Here is a 16,659-nt window from a genome sequence, read left to right as displayed (position 1 = left end):
ATCGGTTCAAAAAAGATTACATATTATGCATTCATTAAAGAAAGCGTCTTTATCAAAAATAACAGAAAGATGTTTAAAAAACAAAAAAGTTGAAAAATTCCCGTTTTTGTTTTTTTCCGGTGACGACAAGTGAAATCGACTAAAGCTTTTTTGAGGAAATGTCTCCAAAAAATATTTGTTGTTAGAAATGTCTCTAAAAATAATTGTTAAATCCTTTAACATAACACGAAAACAGTTGCATTCCAGAAATTGATTTGAATTGCATGAAAAAATCAGATTTAAAATACTTTATAAATAAAACCCTTCATTTTAAGCTATAAAACAACTTCCTCGATTTTATCGATGTTGGAATCATCACTTTAAACAAGTACTGAAACTCAATTTATTTAATAATATGGGAAAGTTAAGTATATTGCTTTTAAATATATAACAACGTCCTTATTACATAAATATCAAGGATGTAACAAAGTATCAGAACGTTATTATCCTATTATAATTAACGCTATCATACACATTTGTTATTGCGGAGAATGTTTTTAATGTTGATTAATTTAATGCCACATTGACAGTTTGGAATTTTTATTTATTGTGTCTATGGTTAAGATAGAATTCTTTCCCATTTTTTGCATATATTAGATTAATCATGCCGCATTTAAAAATAAGTCACCGTTGTGTTATTCTTTTAACAAGGTTATTCATTACTTAGCTTGATGTATTGTTTTGTACATAATATAGAGTAAAAAGCAACATTTTTTTCTTTTTGAATAATGCAATTTACTAGGTTAAATGTTTTGTCAGCAGACATTTAATACAAGATACTAATGTGTAAATCTGGGTACAACTTTTATTAGGTTACATCACAACTGGAATATGCGTCCTATTCGATACAACTGAGTCAAAGACAGGAATTGTATCAATGTGTGATGAAATTAACTAACAACACATTTTGAAACATTAGCTCGCACAAATGTAGGATAATTGAAAAAAAAAATCAAATCGGATTCTAACGCCTTTTTTTCATCAGCTAAAAAACTGACAGATGGTTTTACCCGCATATGTCACAATACGATGGGCATGAAAAACGTATAAATTCCGCTTGACTTTATACATATTAACATTTTTTAAAAAGAACAAGCCTTGTTTTTTAAAATTATTATTAAAGAATTCAAATGGAAGGAAATTATATACTTTCTTCCTAGATTATACTCTAATTACAAATTAAAACAGGGCAGTTTCGACTTTTTTAAAAATAATTCATTTTTCCATATGTTCAGTTATCCAAAATTGCTGAGGATTGAATGTCAATAAACCACAAAGACATTTTCTGAAAATAAAGACTGTTTTTTTAACCATATAAAGCGCTTAAGGGCGTATTTTTCATTTTATTAACATTATGAATTTTTTAAATCAAATGTTCAATCAAATTCCATATATTTTACAAATATATAGATTTGTACAGTGCCCATTTTATTTTGTCCAGCATGTGATTATCCTTATGTTTATGACATCATATTAGGGAAATAATTTTGGGTGGGTATCCTTCCGCCTAGAAATTAGGCTTGTTTGTATCAACCAATTATATACGTAATCACGTATCATTTCATCGACTTATAAAATAGTTGTGTGGATCTACGCTGTGTAATAAAGGTATTTTTCCTTTATATTGTTTTCAAAAACAATAGCCGTGTTATAACCGTTTTAAATCCTTATATTTGCTATGATAATTGTTAAATGAAGTTTTTTTAGGATGAAAAACATTCTTTTACATTTAACGTTTTGTTGGATACTGCGTTGTACAAAAGCTCTACTGGAATACTCTATGACAAACGACAACTACAATCAAACTAAAGAAATACCAAACCACAATCAGCCCGAAGGATTTGTTTGTAACAGGTGCCCAGGAATTTGTTATAAAACAACTTTATATTTTACTTTTTGCTGCTAACATTGAATAAATTCGGTATCAATAATTTCATTTGTAAAGTACAGAAATTTTGTTTTGCTTTCAAATAGCTGCTTAGAAATATATCAATTCATTGTTTTGCAAAAATGAAGACAACCTCATAATCCTTGCTGCTACAATGAATACTTGAATAATGACACCAACAGTTGTACAGGTAAGTTTTGTGACAATTGATATATATCTATAAGTGGCGCGTAAGATTATGACTGGTAACGAAGTTTCAATATCGTTAAGCAATCTGTTATTTTATAATATTACATTTGTTTCCCAAAAAATATATAACAGTCAAATTTCAAAATCAATCACAATAAAATAATAATTGACATAACGTAACTTAATCGATTTTTACAGAAAAAGTATGCATAATGGCTCTTATCGTATAAATTGTATTTGATCTTCTATTGAATACAAAACGTGTTAAAACGTTTAATCTACGGTTTGACAGATTTTAAAAACAATATTTCTGTTTTATTTTAAAGAATGTCCGATCGGAAGTTATGGCTGGAATTGTAAATCAAGCTGTTCTCCTGGATACTTTGGAAGATTGTGTCGAGTTCCTTGCCAATGTAATACATCGGAATGTCACACTGTAACTGGCTGCATCCCGACAAATTGTATATGTTTTTGATTTTAATGTAGTATTACCTTCTATCATACCATTTTTAAAACATAAAATGCCTAAACTATAAAATATTGATCTTTAAATAACTGAGAATTCCAAATACATGTATATATTTCATATCAGCTTTTTCACCAAAGCAATGATTCTTTAACTGATTTTCAATATTTAATGTTGTTTTTACTACACCATCACACAAATCCTACATAACTGTTTATTGGTGATTTTTATTTTTATGTGAATAAAATTAAATATCAAAATAAAAATATTTTCTGAAAATTGCTTGATTTATTTTATTTTATCTGAATCTTTTTTGTACATTAAAACATTCAAATAAATGATTATCTTAAAGTTAGACTATTGATTTACAGATATCGAATTTATTTCACAACTTTAAATTATCATATTATTCATTGACTATTTATTTAAAGTTCATTTTCGATATTCCATTACAAAATGCATTAAATAACAGATTATAAAATGTTTTTAATAATCATCAAATAGAATATGCTAATTTCTTTAACATCTAGATTCTCAGTCAACTATCATGTTAAATACAACGAAGCGTCCAGAATCAAGTTTACAGAATGTATCAAAAGTCGTCACAACAAAGATATCAACAAACAGAGGTATAAATATCATCATGAAAAAGTATTGCAAGGTTTTTTGAGATGTTTTTGTTTAAAATAAATCAAACCAAATTAATCAAATATGGCACTTTTGTTTGTTAGATACAAATTTAAAGATAAATCCCAAAATCGACAACATTATTTACTAAATTTCAAACGCAAGACATTTTATTTTTAATTAAATTATGTTTGTATTTTTCAATTTTTATAACATTTATTGTAACATTTATTTGAATCATTTTATTGTTCGTTTAATTACATTTTAATAATTGATCAAGTTAAATCACACATTTTTTTCTGAGCAAATCTGAATTTGGTAAAAACAAATAAGATTCTTGTTGAACCAAACTTTTAAAACAGCTCTGAAGAAACGCACATCTTTTTTTTTGAATATCATATAATGACCGTTATTTGCTATAAACTAGGGGGAAGCATTAATTTCAATGGCGCCAACAGTAAAAAAATGACAATGTTTGGAATTTTTCTGTTCGGTACACTTCCCACATTCTTTGTCATTGGTTGCTTTCTCCTATTCTACTTGCGGTAAGTTGAAACTGGAATATTACAATAACAATTTTGAGAAATAAAATCAAAGTAACACATTTGAACTTGACCGGTTAAAATCAAGGTTTTTTTTCTTTAGAAGAGCGAATATGAATTTCAACTGTTGTTTTCTTGGTGTATGTATCAGACAATTGATATGCCCCTGTATAGATCAAGGTACGAAATAAAATATCTCTATTTTTACTCAAAAACAAGAATACGTAAATAAAAAAACTAATTTTATTTATAATGTGTCTTTTGCGTCAACATTGCATGTAGAACAGTTCAATATATGGTACAATAAATTACACCATTGGCTTGATTTGTGTTTATAAAACTCGTTATATTTTCTAAACATTCATTGTAAATAGTACTTTACAAAGCGCCGATACTTAATATTTTTGGTTCATGTTTGTTAATTAACTGAATGTTTATATTTCTATAGAAGGTGTTACAAAAGTGATCCAAGAAGACACTGAACTTTCTACTGTAAATAGAACATCTTTGTGTGAACAGGTGACAGAATACGAAGACCCGTACTCTGAAATGAGATATTCTCAGGGTATAGAAGAAATCAGTTCTCGTGGAGCATGTAGGAACACGAATTTTTGCCCGATGCGAGAGTGCGATTATTCAGATAAACATAACCTCTACCAAACGCATATGGATCAAAATGTATACGATCACATTAGATTAAAAATTAATTATTCACAAACGGTTTCTGATAAAAATCCTGATTCAAGAAATGAGGAATTTGTGTCTCTTTGGAGCAAGCAGTCACTCAAAAAGGAAGAACAAAAAAAGAATGAGATAGAAAATGAAAGTCTGAGTTTTCCTCAAAACACAACATTAGGACACAAAACGGGAAGAAGTTGTAAAAAGAAACATGTATTGCCTAATTACAGTATGCAATTAGCAGATATCAAGTTAGATGCTGAACTGGATCGTTTTACAGAAGAAGTAAATCAAAATTCTGTAAAAAAGAATGGTATGATTGGCGGTCGGAGAAACAACCGCCCGTACAGTTTGGCTCATTGCTTGTCAAAATCAGATATAAGTATGGATGAACGAGAATCTTGCAAATCTACCGATCATCCTTGTTGAGGGAGAAATCAGAAGGAAAGTTAAAAAATCATTCCTTTATCGCAAACGAATAGGATACTAAACAGTAAAAAAACATAAAAAGTAAAACATATCGAAGGAGAGAAATTTTTATAATTATCAATTCTGTAACTGGAACAAATATGAATATGTTGTAAAAAGCTTTAATTGAAAAACTTCACATTGAATTAGGTGCATCAAAAACAATACGACTTTTATTTATCATAAAAAAAATATATCCAAAGAAAATGACCAAAGATTTCAAGCTTAGTCGACGGTTAAGAAAACGTTTAGAAATATTTAATACGAATAGCCTCAACATATTTTTCACTCGTTTTCATTATTGTTTGAGCTATTATAATTTCGAATTACTTAAGCGTATCATGTTTTTATGCCTGGTTTTCATACATTCACTCTGTATTCACTTTTTTATCATAATAACCTATCGTTGATCTCATATTGAATTCAAATGCATATAGGATATATATATTTTTTCAAATACTATAGAATTAATATTGGATGAATAATGTTGACATGCGCTGACGTGTCTGAAAGCATGTTAATGGATAAGAAGATGTTAAATTCAAAATCTATAAGAGATTAGTCGTTAGACCATGATTTTGATGTATAAACACTATTACCTGTGATAAGAACACCAAAAACAGTAAGGTAATTGAACGAAGAGAATGTGATTTTGTTTAGCCTTTATTATATAGATAATTGTATTTCATTATTTTTTTTATTTCTGTAACTCTTTGTAACACATTGATTATCCAATTAAAATGCTAAATTAAAATCTACTTATCGAATTAGTGGCTTTTAACATAATTAGAGTTATACTACGAAATAAAATTAATCGTGGAATATATCAATTTTAAGATATAATTTCCTGGTAAAAAAGGTTCACGACAAGGAAACATAGTCAAAACAATTCAACGCTTTCGATAGTAAATTGTTGATGCCGCCAGGCTTTGGTTTAATTAAGGAAAATCAGCAGTGAGTTTTCATTATATTTTATGATACTTTCTATCTGTTGATAAAACGTTGGTGTATACATTTGCCGGCAGGATCCATCACCACCAGCACAATAAAGTAACCTTCTCATAAATTAATGAAAAAAAAAACAAAAGAAAATTCAAACAGGTAAATATTTATCAATTTGTAGTATTAGCTTATATAATTTTGTGATAGTATATTTTTATGTAAAAATACCATATGTTGTGCTTTGTTCTAGATTGACGTTATGTCATTGGTAAGGACGCGTCACGAAAAAGCCGTCTTAAGCATTTGGAAGGCAGCGTAAAAAGTTAGACGGTAACATGAACAAAGCCGACGTAACGTCTTTTTTTGACTGAATATTGACCCAAACGGTCTATTGTGCAAAACATTTTCTAAGTTATTTGACATCGACACTACTGGCTCTACAAAGTACTGAAAGTGCCATTTTTTTTTACTAAATATCAGTAATTATCAGAACTCTCAGCAAAAACATCAGTGAATATTAGTAAATATCAAATAAGTAGCAACTAACAGATTACAACAGTAAAATTATCAGTAGTTATCAGCAGTTGTCAGCAATAACAGTACAATATAAGCTGATATAAGAAATTATCAGCAAAAATGGCATTTTCAGTATTTTGTAGAGCCAGTAGCGTATCTAGAGTAATCCCCATTTGAATATGAAGTAATAACGTTTAAATTTACAACAGTATTTTTCTCCAGACGGAATATTTGCATAGACAGCGGATGAAGAGCGCATGCTGAAGCGTTCGATTAATGAAATATTAAGACAAATCTTTACGAGCAATGAAAATTTGTCATTGAATTTACCTACGCATATTTCTTGTTTGTTTGAATTCTTAAAGTTTTTGTCCCCGATAAAACAAAACACATTTGAAGAACTGCTTTGTCTTCTGTGAGCTTTTTACAATCGACTTATTTGCGTAGACAGTTGCAAAATTCATAAGTAATCTTTTTTAACATGACCTAGATTTACTAAGACGTTCGAATCAGAATAATACCATCACTTAATGTTATGTTTCGTTGAATCTTCACATGTATCCAATATGAGTAAACTTTCCTTCTAGTAATTTTTGACATAAGTAAATAAAATACTAAGCTTTCAATCATCTGAGATATATCATTGTCAATCAATACATGTAAATATTTCCCTGCAAATGTAGTAAAAATGTGACACAGGTGTTTCATAACCAAAAGGAAATGACATGGGCTTCTATTATAAATATGTAAATGAAATACTTAGAATGTGTCAGAAATTTTTGTATCATTGTTTGGCTATATACTCATATTCAAAAATAAGAAAAAAATTAAAGGATTGGGTATAGAGGTGTATGTTGAAACACAATCTTAATCTGCGATATTCCGTGATTGAGTCCCACTCCGATAACAATTGTCTTGACTTTAACAGCATCAAAACCATACTGAAACTGAATCATTATCCCTTGATATTAAAATGGATTCATTTAAAACCAAAACTAAATAAAATGCATGTAATCTGTGACGCATCACTCAACTTAACGCCAAAAAAAAAGAAACATATCAAATTTAAATCATCGATAAGTTATATAAAACTAGACTTTGACTCGTGCATGCACGGGTTGACATTGCATATGATATCGGACATTTATGAAATAGATACATCGACAGACCGTATTGTTTACATTTACACAACTAAGCTTTACGTCTACAATAGTTAGAATCAAAGTACTGAAGTACTGTGGGGAGTTGACTTTATCGATTATCATTTATTTTAAAATCAACTTGCAAGGCAATTAGTTTCTAGTCTGTTTTTAAATTACGCACTTTTTTATTACATGTATATTAATTTTTAGACTTTTCCGACAAGAATTTCGAGAAACCCCATATGAATCATGTTGTGTAATATTTAAAGATAGATTTCAAATTATGTATTAGTAATCGAAACAATTAGCTGTCTCCGTTAATCTCCGACAAGCAAGAGAACCTATCTGCTTGTCGGTGATTTACGGAGACAGCCAAGCGTCTGGTTGAACGAGACTTTATTACACTCTGGCGTAGTAACACATGAGACTATAAAAATATCTAAATCGTTCGTATTATATAAAATCTGACTATTTTCAAAATGTTTATAGATAAGTTTCTTTCAAAAACAATGCTTCAGCATACGTTACATCGAATTTTTAAGAACTAAGTATTGTCAGCGGCAAGGATTTGTGCTTAGGTCCTGTAACGTGTCTTGTCCTGGGTTCTCAGGGATAATATATGAAATAAATTTTCCTCTAACTCTACCTGAGTTAATAATTATATAATGATTAGTACAATGATTTTTCTCTAATTGGGTAACGTTTAAATCAGTATCAATCACAAATGGGGATAATGTGTGAGGTGGGTTTTCTGTACTGTGTGTCTTTAACCGGTTCCTATTGAGAGAGAGGTACTTGGTGTCTCAATCTTCTTGAGATTTACTACACCAAGCACCTCACCTCAATTCCCTGGTTTTCTTGCCACTATTCTCTGTTTAACCCTACCTCTTAACTCTTCTATCTTTCTTCTTTCATTTTTTTTCCTTCTATCGCAAGTTACTTCTCTGCTGTTTCCAGACGACTCTCCCAGACTCTACAGCACAGCTGTTTATATAACCTTGGAGTAGTCCACTCCAAGGGTAGTCAGGTTAGTCCATTTCCCCACCCAAATCTAATTCATCAAAACGTTTATTATAATTAGGCATAATCATTACAGTCCAAACACTGTTTCACTTTCGGTTTGCCAGAGTAACGGCACAGGAGAGTTGATTAAAATCAACTCCCAATAATCTGTGTCTCGGAACAGACCTTCATCACAGTTCAAACTTGCAGAATCGCTCCGAAACGATTTTGGAGAAAATTAATGAAGCTGCATTAAAAATAACGTTTACATTACTCATAACAAACTATTTGATGCTGTAAATACCTTTCATCTAAAAATTTAATTCATATTAATGAAGAATTCAACACTTTTCACAAACACTTTCTACTCGCTTCGAATTTACACACCATGTTGACATTCGGAACTTTCGGGATTTTTCATATTAAATGCAATGAGAAAGAGTTTTCTCGCATTATCACCGGTGTGAGATCGGTTTGTCCGGTGTGAGACAGCAGTGTGAGATTTTTCTGTCTTACACTGTGTATTACTACGCCGTTTTAAAACGTAAATAAACGTTGTCTGCTGTAGGGAAAGGCAAACTTGTGGATTGAGATTGTCAATTAAGTAATTGTTTGCTTAATTAATTACAATTTATAATATTTTTAATTTAAAAACTATCGTATGCTCTCATTTTGACTTGCACTGTTTGAAGCACGCGGAGGGATAAACTGAAAGTAATCTTATGAACGTCATAACAGAAAGTTGTCAAACATCATTTTTTTTAAGGTAATATAATGCGAGAAAAATAATCATTCATTATATACTCGTGTGGGATAGTGAAATTCCACCTTGGGGCCAAGATTCACGGTCTAGGACTCGGCAAAGCCTCGTCCTAGACCGTGAATCTTGTCCCCTCGGTGGAATTTCACTATCCCACCCTCGTAATAATGAATGATTCTATTAATCTCCCGCATTTCCTAATATGAACAGAATTTGTGACTTTACAATCAAAATTTTCATGTATTTGTAATACCGTTTCTGAGTTTATACATGCAAATGTGATATTGTCAAAGCATAACCTAAAAACCTCCCGTGATTTAGCGTGAATGTAATGCACATGCGCAAGATTTTAAAATCCAAAAAATCCAGATGATTTCCGGATTTTTTAAAAGGAACTTTCGCTGATTATTAATAAGCGAAGTTTGACTGAGAATAAAACCCCAAACTGGTTATCTTCAGGTACCAATTGTGTTTAAAGTATGGAAAACAAAAGACATTACTATTCCGATTTCTCGGTAATAAAGCCCAAAAATTCGAGTCTATTATTTTAATATAGTAGTATAGATGAAATGTTTAGTTATCAGTATTTAACAAGAACAAGATTTTTAATTAAATCATAAATATATTAGCGTGGTATTTACCACTGATTAGGTAGTAGGATGCACTCAAAACAGAAGCTGGTATTGTTGAATTTGAGGTTCATTTTTCAATGTTGAGAGTACACATGTATATGCTGTACAATATATGTACTACAATGCCATCCATGTGTCTAGTGTAATAAACACGAAGACAATTGAAGCGTTATTTCTCGCTATTAACCCTAAACGGAAAATTCTAGGATCTCTACAAATAAGAAGAGTCTAGTTCTTATGCATAGACTAATGGGTAAATCGAAATTAAACAAACAAAAAGTGTAGTCAGTTTGTTGGTGTTTTTCCTTAATGTTTTCAACTAAATGCTTAAGAGAGTCGTATAAAAAACAATAGTTTGAATATTTAAAGTTACACTGTACATTGTACAGATGATCAGATTAAAATCATTGTAGTTGTAATTCATTGTTCTGATTTGATAAGGATATTTCCGTCCGTTTATTATTGTTTGTAACTTCCTTGTCTACCTGTTATATCTGCATTTACTTCCTAAAAATTAACAATTTCTCACGATTTTTGGTTTCAGGGCGTCATGAGGCTGTCGAGGTGTTTCATACTTCTATTTCTTTTAAAGGTCTCTGCCAAAAAATGTAACAGGTATGTTTATTTTACACTGTTAAAGCGGAAGCGTAGACACCAATTCGATGACAAAATAATGAAGAATGCAATTAAATTGAAAATGTCTTTTTAAGGAAAAATAGCATATGCTGCTACAATGAACAGTTTGATAACAACACTAAAGAATGTGTCGGTACGTAGATTTTTTCTTATCTATCTATCTATCTATCTATCTATCTATCTATCTATCTATCTATCTATCTATCTATCTATCTATCTATCTATCTATCTATCCATCTATTAAAATAAAGAGTAGCTAGTTTTACTTCACACTAAAAAAATTGTATTTTCTCCTTGTATCTGTAAATCCTATTGTGTATGTGTGTATTGGATCTTTATTCATCAAAGTGCTTCAACATAGAGCAAACATTGTTGACATATGCGAATTAGAGTATTAAACAGAACTTTTTAATGCTAGCTAGAGTAAATTATGATTACAAATTTATAACATGGTAAACAAATTAAAACCGCTAGTAACAATATTTTTCAAGGTGTTATTATTGCTTTTGTTGCACATTCCAATTCCGGTTAAATGGCAAGAAGATACATGTTTATGATATCTATACTACTATATTAAAATAGTAGACTCGAATTTTTGGGCTTTAATACCGAGAAATCGTAAGAGTACTGTCTTTTGTTTTATACATTTTAAACATCATTGGTACTTGAAGATTACCAATTTGTTTTTATTTTTTCTCAATCAAGCTTCGCAAATTAATAATCAACGCATGCGCATTACATTCACCCTAAATCACGGGTGGCTCTTTAGTTTATGTTTCAGCAATATCCCATTTGCATGGATAATCTCAGAAACGATATTACAAATACATGTAAATTTTCATTACAAAGGAAATACGGGAGATAACGCTAACTCAGTGTATTAATATGAAATACGAATGTCAACATGGTGTGTAAATTTAATTCAAAGCAAGTAAAAAACGTTGGTGAAAAAGTGTTGAATTCTTCATTGATATGAATTAAATTTTGATGAAAGTTATTTACAGTCTCAAATGGTTTGTTTTAATTTTACTGCTATTTTCAATGCAGCGTCATTAATTTTCTGAAAATCGTTTCGGAGCGATTCTGCAATTTTTTTGCTACATTACGGGTATATGGGAGGCATTTTAAATGCGTCGATGGCCTGTCCCGAGACACAGTTTGATTATTCTAACTAAGCAGAGTGTAGTGAAATTAATAGCATTATTGTATGCTTAAAGCTTTGTTATGTAAATGTAAACAAAACGGTGTGTTAATGTATCTATTTCGTAAATGTCCGATATCATATGCAATGTCAACCCGTCCACGCAAGGGTCAAATTCTAGTTACTTTATATTTGAAGTTTGTAGGAACGGAAGCATTGGATGGAATTGTGAAACACTCTGTAAGTCGGGATTCTATGGCTATCTCTGTTTAACGTCATGTGAGTGTGGAGCTCACCTGTGTGATAAACAGACTGGGTGTCTCTTACCACAGAATGATACATGTAGGTTTTACACCAATCAAATATAAATTTACGTAATTTTTATTTCAGATGTCAACATGTTAAACAAATTAAAGAACAAAATACGTTTTTAAATATAAACAAAGTTCATTATAAAATATTTGAGCTCATAAAAATATCCTTTTTAGCAACAACCCGAACCAACAATCACACCCTGACTACTTTGTCAACAATTGTCTTTGAAGGAACTGCAAGTCAGGAAGAGTACACTGGTTAATATCTATTATTTAAAATATGTGACTAACATACAACAAATACGGGATAAATTTTACTCTATTTAGAGCATTGAAATGTGACTGGAGGGTCTGAAAAGGTAACTGAATGATATAGCTGTGTCATTAAATCACGTATTAGTAACCTTTCAGCCACGTTTTAGTTGACTAAATAGAGTAAGATTTATCCTATGAAAATATACAACTCGAAAGACGTTTTAATTCATTCAAATTTTATTTTAACTTTAGACCTTTAATTTGAAAAAAAAAAATTTAAATAATAATCTTAAATAAATGAATCAACACAAAAAAATTATCAAATTTAATATGAAAACAAATATCTACCATTCAGTCTCAATGTACATGTAGTAACAATATCAGTATTATGACTACATTCATAAGTTTTATCATTTATTTGCTGCCCCTTAAAACCAAGTAGCTACAAGAGGCTACTTTTTATTATACAAGATACACAACTAACAAAAACTGGATTCTTCTTTAAATATTGTGATTTATTTCGTATTGCAACATTAATATTTGCTTCATACTCCTTTCTTCACTATCATATACGTTATGTCGCTAGGATATAAAAAGAGATAAAGAAATACATTAAAAATGTAAAACAAAAAAGAAAATACTCTCTCGTAATAATGCATGCAAATGTATCTATGTTTTCCTTTCTTTGAAAGTATTAACTTTACGAGATAACTGAAAAAAATTATTCTTAAAAGTAATTGGCGGATATTGGCCATATAAAACTTTATAAATCTTATTCTTATTAATTCAAAAATGTTTAAAACTGATTTTAGCAACCACTCAAGCTCGAAAGCAGCCCACTTTTTCAGGAAACAGTGTTCAAGAAAATACAATCGAGAATGTTTATATTGGTAAAAATTTTCTAACAAGTTTGTAACAATGATTGTTGATAATAGGTTACTTTTAGATAAAAAAAATTGATAAAGTTTACAAAACAATAAATAAGAAAATATGCTACTTTAAACATATTAAAACCCTTAAATTTTATTTACCTATTGGTGATAACCAAAAGTATGAAGTCCAATTAAATTTAAACAATGTCTTTAAACGTTAAATGCACCATTACTTTTTTTTTTGAAAATAAATTTTTTTATGGTGAAAATTCTCAGATTTTAATTTTACAGAAACTTTTGATCAGAAGAGGAATATTAGTGGAACGTCAGTATCTAGCGATAACAGTTCAGAAAGACGACTTCAGAATTCAATGTCAAACCCAATCTTGTTTTTCATTGGTTCGATTACAACAGTTTTCATTGGTGGAGCATTTATTTGTTTTCGAAAGAGGTTGAATTCAGGGTTGTTTTTTTTTTTATCACTGATTAATCTTATACTATTATTAATGTTAAATATTTCATATATTGTAAATAGCTAAAAAAAATGTAAACCTTAATTTCGTTCATTTCAGATTCATGGAGATTTTCATTAACAGATATGAAGGTATAAAAGATCATTTGTTTAGAATGTCTTATTTTTCTGTGACGTCATTTGTTCACAGATAATTAAAAAACCCTTCTTTTGATGACATCTTACGTTTCATTGCAAAGATTGTGAAAGAATATAAATTATTTTATTTCCACAGTCATGTAAATAAATACAGAGTATCATCGTTATTTTATTTTAACTTTATCATTATGTTAGGACGGACACAGCCAACAACTAGAACGTCAGCTACCGATCGTGATTCCAGTTACGATGAAATTCGTTACTCACAACTCCTCGGGAATAGTAACATCTGTGCAGAAGTTGGTGCATCATCGCCTGGTTATTCCTCAAAGAGTCAATATTTACTCTCAGTTATTTCTGATAATTATGATGACGACAACGAGGATTACAGTCGATTGCTGCTGAAGCAAAATCAGAGCACTTGCATTCCAAAGAAAAAAAACCTTCTAGAGGATGAAGGTTATGCATTCTTACAAACAAGTGACATCAAAGAATTGAAATCAGACATTCTCATCCAAAAACATCGATCTCTCCCCACATTCGCAACAATTCATAATCAGATATCGTCTACCGACTTCAAACCTTTATCACGATGTTTGTCAGAAAATTACACTATGCGCTCTACACGTTTTTCACCGAGTTTATTTGAAACCAATTGAAACAAGTAATATAATTTGATATAGAATTTATACTTTTCATATCCCTCCTAAACGATGATTCGTAAGGATCGTAAGGGTTAAAAATTGTGAAAATATATTCATTGTGTTTCAAAGGAGATAATAAGATAATATTAAATTTTTTTTTTATTAATGTTCCACTCTAATGACCCGCATATTTTATCTTAATTGTCCTTGGTATATCAGCAGTGCCTGCAATGGTCTGTTTGAATGAGAAATGTGAATTTTTGATTATTGAAAAGATCAACGTCATTTTCAAAGATGAAATATTAGACAATTAAATTATTTTAGTTATGAAATGATGTTTGGTTTATTACTCACACCAACTATTCCAGAAAGGTCCATATAATGAAAAAAATGCTCTGCCTCGATGTCTTCTTTAAATTTTGACCAGAGTGAATATATCTCATATCAGTGTTCCAGTTAATCTAATTACAGTTCCTAAAAATCAAACTTTGCTATGTTTAATCAATAATTTAAGAAACAAAGACATTGCGACAAAGTTGTTACAAGGTCAAGCCGTTGATAAATCATATTTTCTTTAAGAATGGATAAATTTGATTTGAATGTCATGATGTCGATAGTGTGGCATCACCATTGTTGGTAGGGTACCAAAGTTCTTGGCTCTCGTAGGTAAGCCTTGTCAATGAATTTATATCCTCAAGAACGTACATATAAGCATGTGTTTAATACATTGTCAAAATTATTCCGATTACAGTACAAACAAAAACAATTTCTCAACCCACAGAAAACATTAACCTGCTCACATTTCAAAAAATTTTCAAAGTTTTAATTGTTGCAATTAAACATGTCATGTGTTGTCGAGCACTGTACTGGTGATTTATAAGTAAGTCCTTTCTAATAAAGGAAGCATTGGGTATCCACAAAATATGCTGTTATGTTCAATTACAAAAACAATACTTAAAAAAGTACTATATATATATATATATATATATGCTTTTTTTCTTTTATTTTATATATATATATATATATATATATATATATATATATATATATATATATATATATATATATATATATATATATATATATATATATATATATATATATATATATATAATAAAAGAAAAAAAGCAACACTAACTGCAAAACATAAGCGCTTTCATTGTTAAAAAATCTTCAGACGTTTTACAGTCGTTAAAACTATGACGTAATTACGTTACCTAGTGATAACGTCAACAATAATACTATGACGTCATAATGCTTATTGAAGGAAACAATCATAGAATAAAGTTATATAGCGTTATATACAGTAAAACAAAATCAGAGACGATGAAACAGTCTATATCAAACTATTTAACGAAGGTTTTAGTGACTTTATAAAATGTTTTTCTTTTTCCCTTCGTTCAATTGCATTGTCAGTATAAAGTTTATAAAACAGAAAAACTAAAAATTGTCCGTGGCCACAAATATCAAGATGTTCACTAAGTTTAATTTTTCTGTACTCGGGATACTTTGCAAGTCTTCTTTTCAACGTCAATCTTATTCTGTCAGCAAGTGTAACGATCCCCGCTGTGGAACTTGCCAATACATTAAACTTCATTGAAAAACAAAAATCATGTGAAACATAATTTAAACGTCAAACAGAAGAAAGCTCTGCAAAACTTACAAAATGAAAATACAATCATTCTCAAGGAAGCCGATAAAGGAGGAGCAATTGTGTGTATGGACAAAACGTTTTACAAAACCCTTGTTCTTCAACATCTAAGTGACGACAACTTTTATGTAAAATTACCAGAAAATCCCGACAACAAAATCATAAGAGATTTGAAACGCCTATGCAAAAAACATGAACATTTATTGAAAGATAAGGAACTGGACTATCTTACAAATTTTGAAATGAAAACTAGTAATTTTTATGGACTTCCTAAAATACATAAAAGTAATCATATTAAAACCGCTATCAAAGATCAGAATCAAGCATATATTACTACTACTGAACCCTTGGATCTGAAGCTTCGACCAATTGTTGCAGGCCCATCATGCCCAACACATCGACTGAGCAACTTTGTGGACATTTTACTTAAGAATATATGTGAAAAAGTCCCTAGTTACATTCGGGATAGCATGGATTTCCTCAACAAAATTCCTGAAACAACAGCCCCAAATTCTCTTCTAGTAACATTTGATGTTACTAGTTTATATACAAATATTCCTCATGATTTTGGATTACAAGCTATAAAATTTTGGATAGAAAAACACCCAGAGCTTATTCCGAGAGACTTTTCACCAGACTTCATTT

General features: G+C 30.0%; 2 protein-coding genes across 2 annotated transcripts; both read left to right on the top strand.

Annotated features, from left to right (window-relative positions):
• Window positions 1-1,539: 1,539 nt before the first annotated feature.
• LOC109619972 (uncharacterized) lies at window positions 1,540-5,539 on the top strand. Its single transcript, XM_020071337.3, has 8 exons — window positions 1,540-1,647; window positions 1,747-1,893; window positions 2,056-2,117; window positions 2,443-2,577; window positions 3,113-3,211; window positions 3,637-3,754; window positions 3,855-3,931; window positions 4,200-5,539. Exons 2-8 carry the CDS (start codon window positions 1,748-1,750, stop codon window positions 4,856-4,858), a joined length of 1,296 nt encoding a protein of 431 aa, XP_019926896.3. The 5' UTR covers window positions 1,540-1,647; window position 1,747; the 3' UTR covers window positions 4,859-5,539.
• A 4,790-nt stretch (window positions 5,540-10,329) lies between these two features.
• On the top strand, window positions 10,330-14,715 carry LOC105337956 (uncharacterized). The gene is made up of 8 exons (XM_034483596.2): window positions 10,330-10,506; window positions 10,602-10,660; window positions 11,867-12,010; window positions 12,157-12,240; window positions 13,050-13,127; window positions 13,401-13,560; window positions 13,682-13,713; window positions 13,915-14,715. The coding sequence occupies exons 1-8, from the start codon at window positions 10,442-10,444 to the stop codon at window positions 14,376-14,378; spliced, it is 1,086 nt and encodes a 361-aa protein (XP_034339487.2). The 5' UTR covers window positions 10,330-10,441; the 3' UTR covers window positions 14,379-14,715.
• Window positions 14,716-16,659: the final 1,944 nt, after the last annotated feature.

Source organism: Magallana gigas, chromosome 3 (assembly GCF_963853765.1).
Source record: "Magallana gigas chromosome 3, xbMagGiga1.1, whole genome shotgun sequence".
Lineage (NCBI taxonomy): Eukaryota > Metazoa > Mollusca > Bivalvia > Ostreida > Ostreidae > Magallana > Magallana gigas.
Note: the sequence above shows the minus strand (reverse complement) of the source record. Positions and strands in the feature narration are given on the sequence as shown.

Coding starts and splice junctions, on each gene's coding strand:
- LOC109619972 (XM_020071337.3), top strand. CDS start 1,748: ATGAAAAACATTCTTTTACATTTAACGTTTTGTTGGATACTGCGTTGT. Junction 1,894..2,055: donor GAAGGATTTGTTTGTAACAG/GTGCCCAGGAAT, acceptor GCAAAAATGAAG/ACAACCTCATAATCCTTGCT. Junction 2,578..3,112: donor TGGCTGCATCCCGACAAATT/GTATATGTTTTT, acceptor TTTAACATCTAG/ATTCTCAGTCAACTATCATG.
- LOC105337956 (XM_034483596.2), top strand. CDS start 10,442: ATGAGGCTGTCGAGGTGTTTCATACTTCTATTTCTTTTAAAGGTCTCT. Junction 10,507..10,601: donor TCTGCCAAAAAATGTAACAG/GTATGTTTATTT, acceptor TGTCTTTTTAAG/GAAAAATAGCATATGCTGCT. Junction 10,661..11,866: donor CAACACTAAAGAATGTGTCG/GTACGTAGATTT, acceptor TTATATTTGAAG/TTTGTAGGAACGGAAGCATT.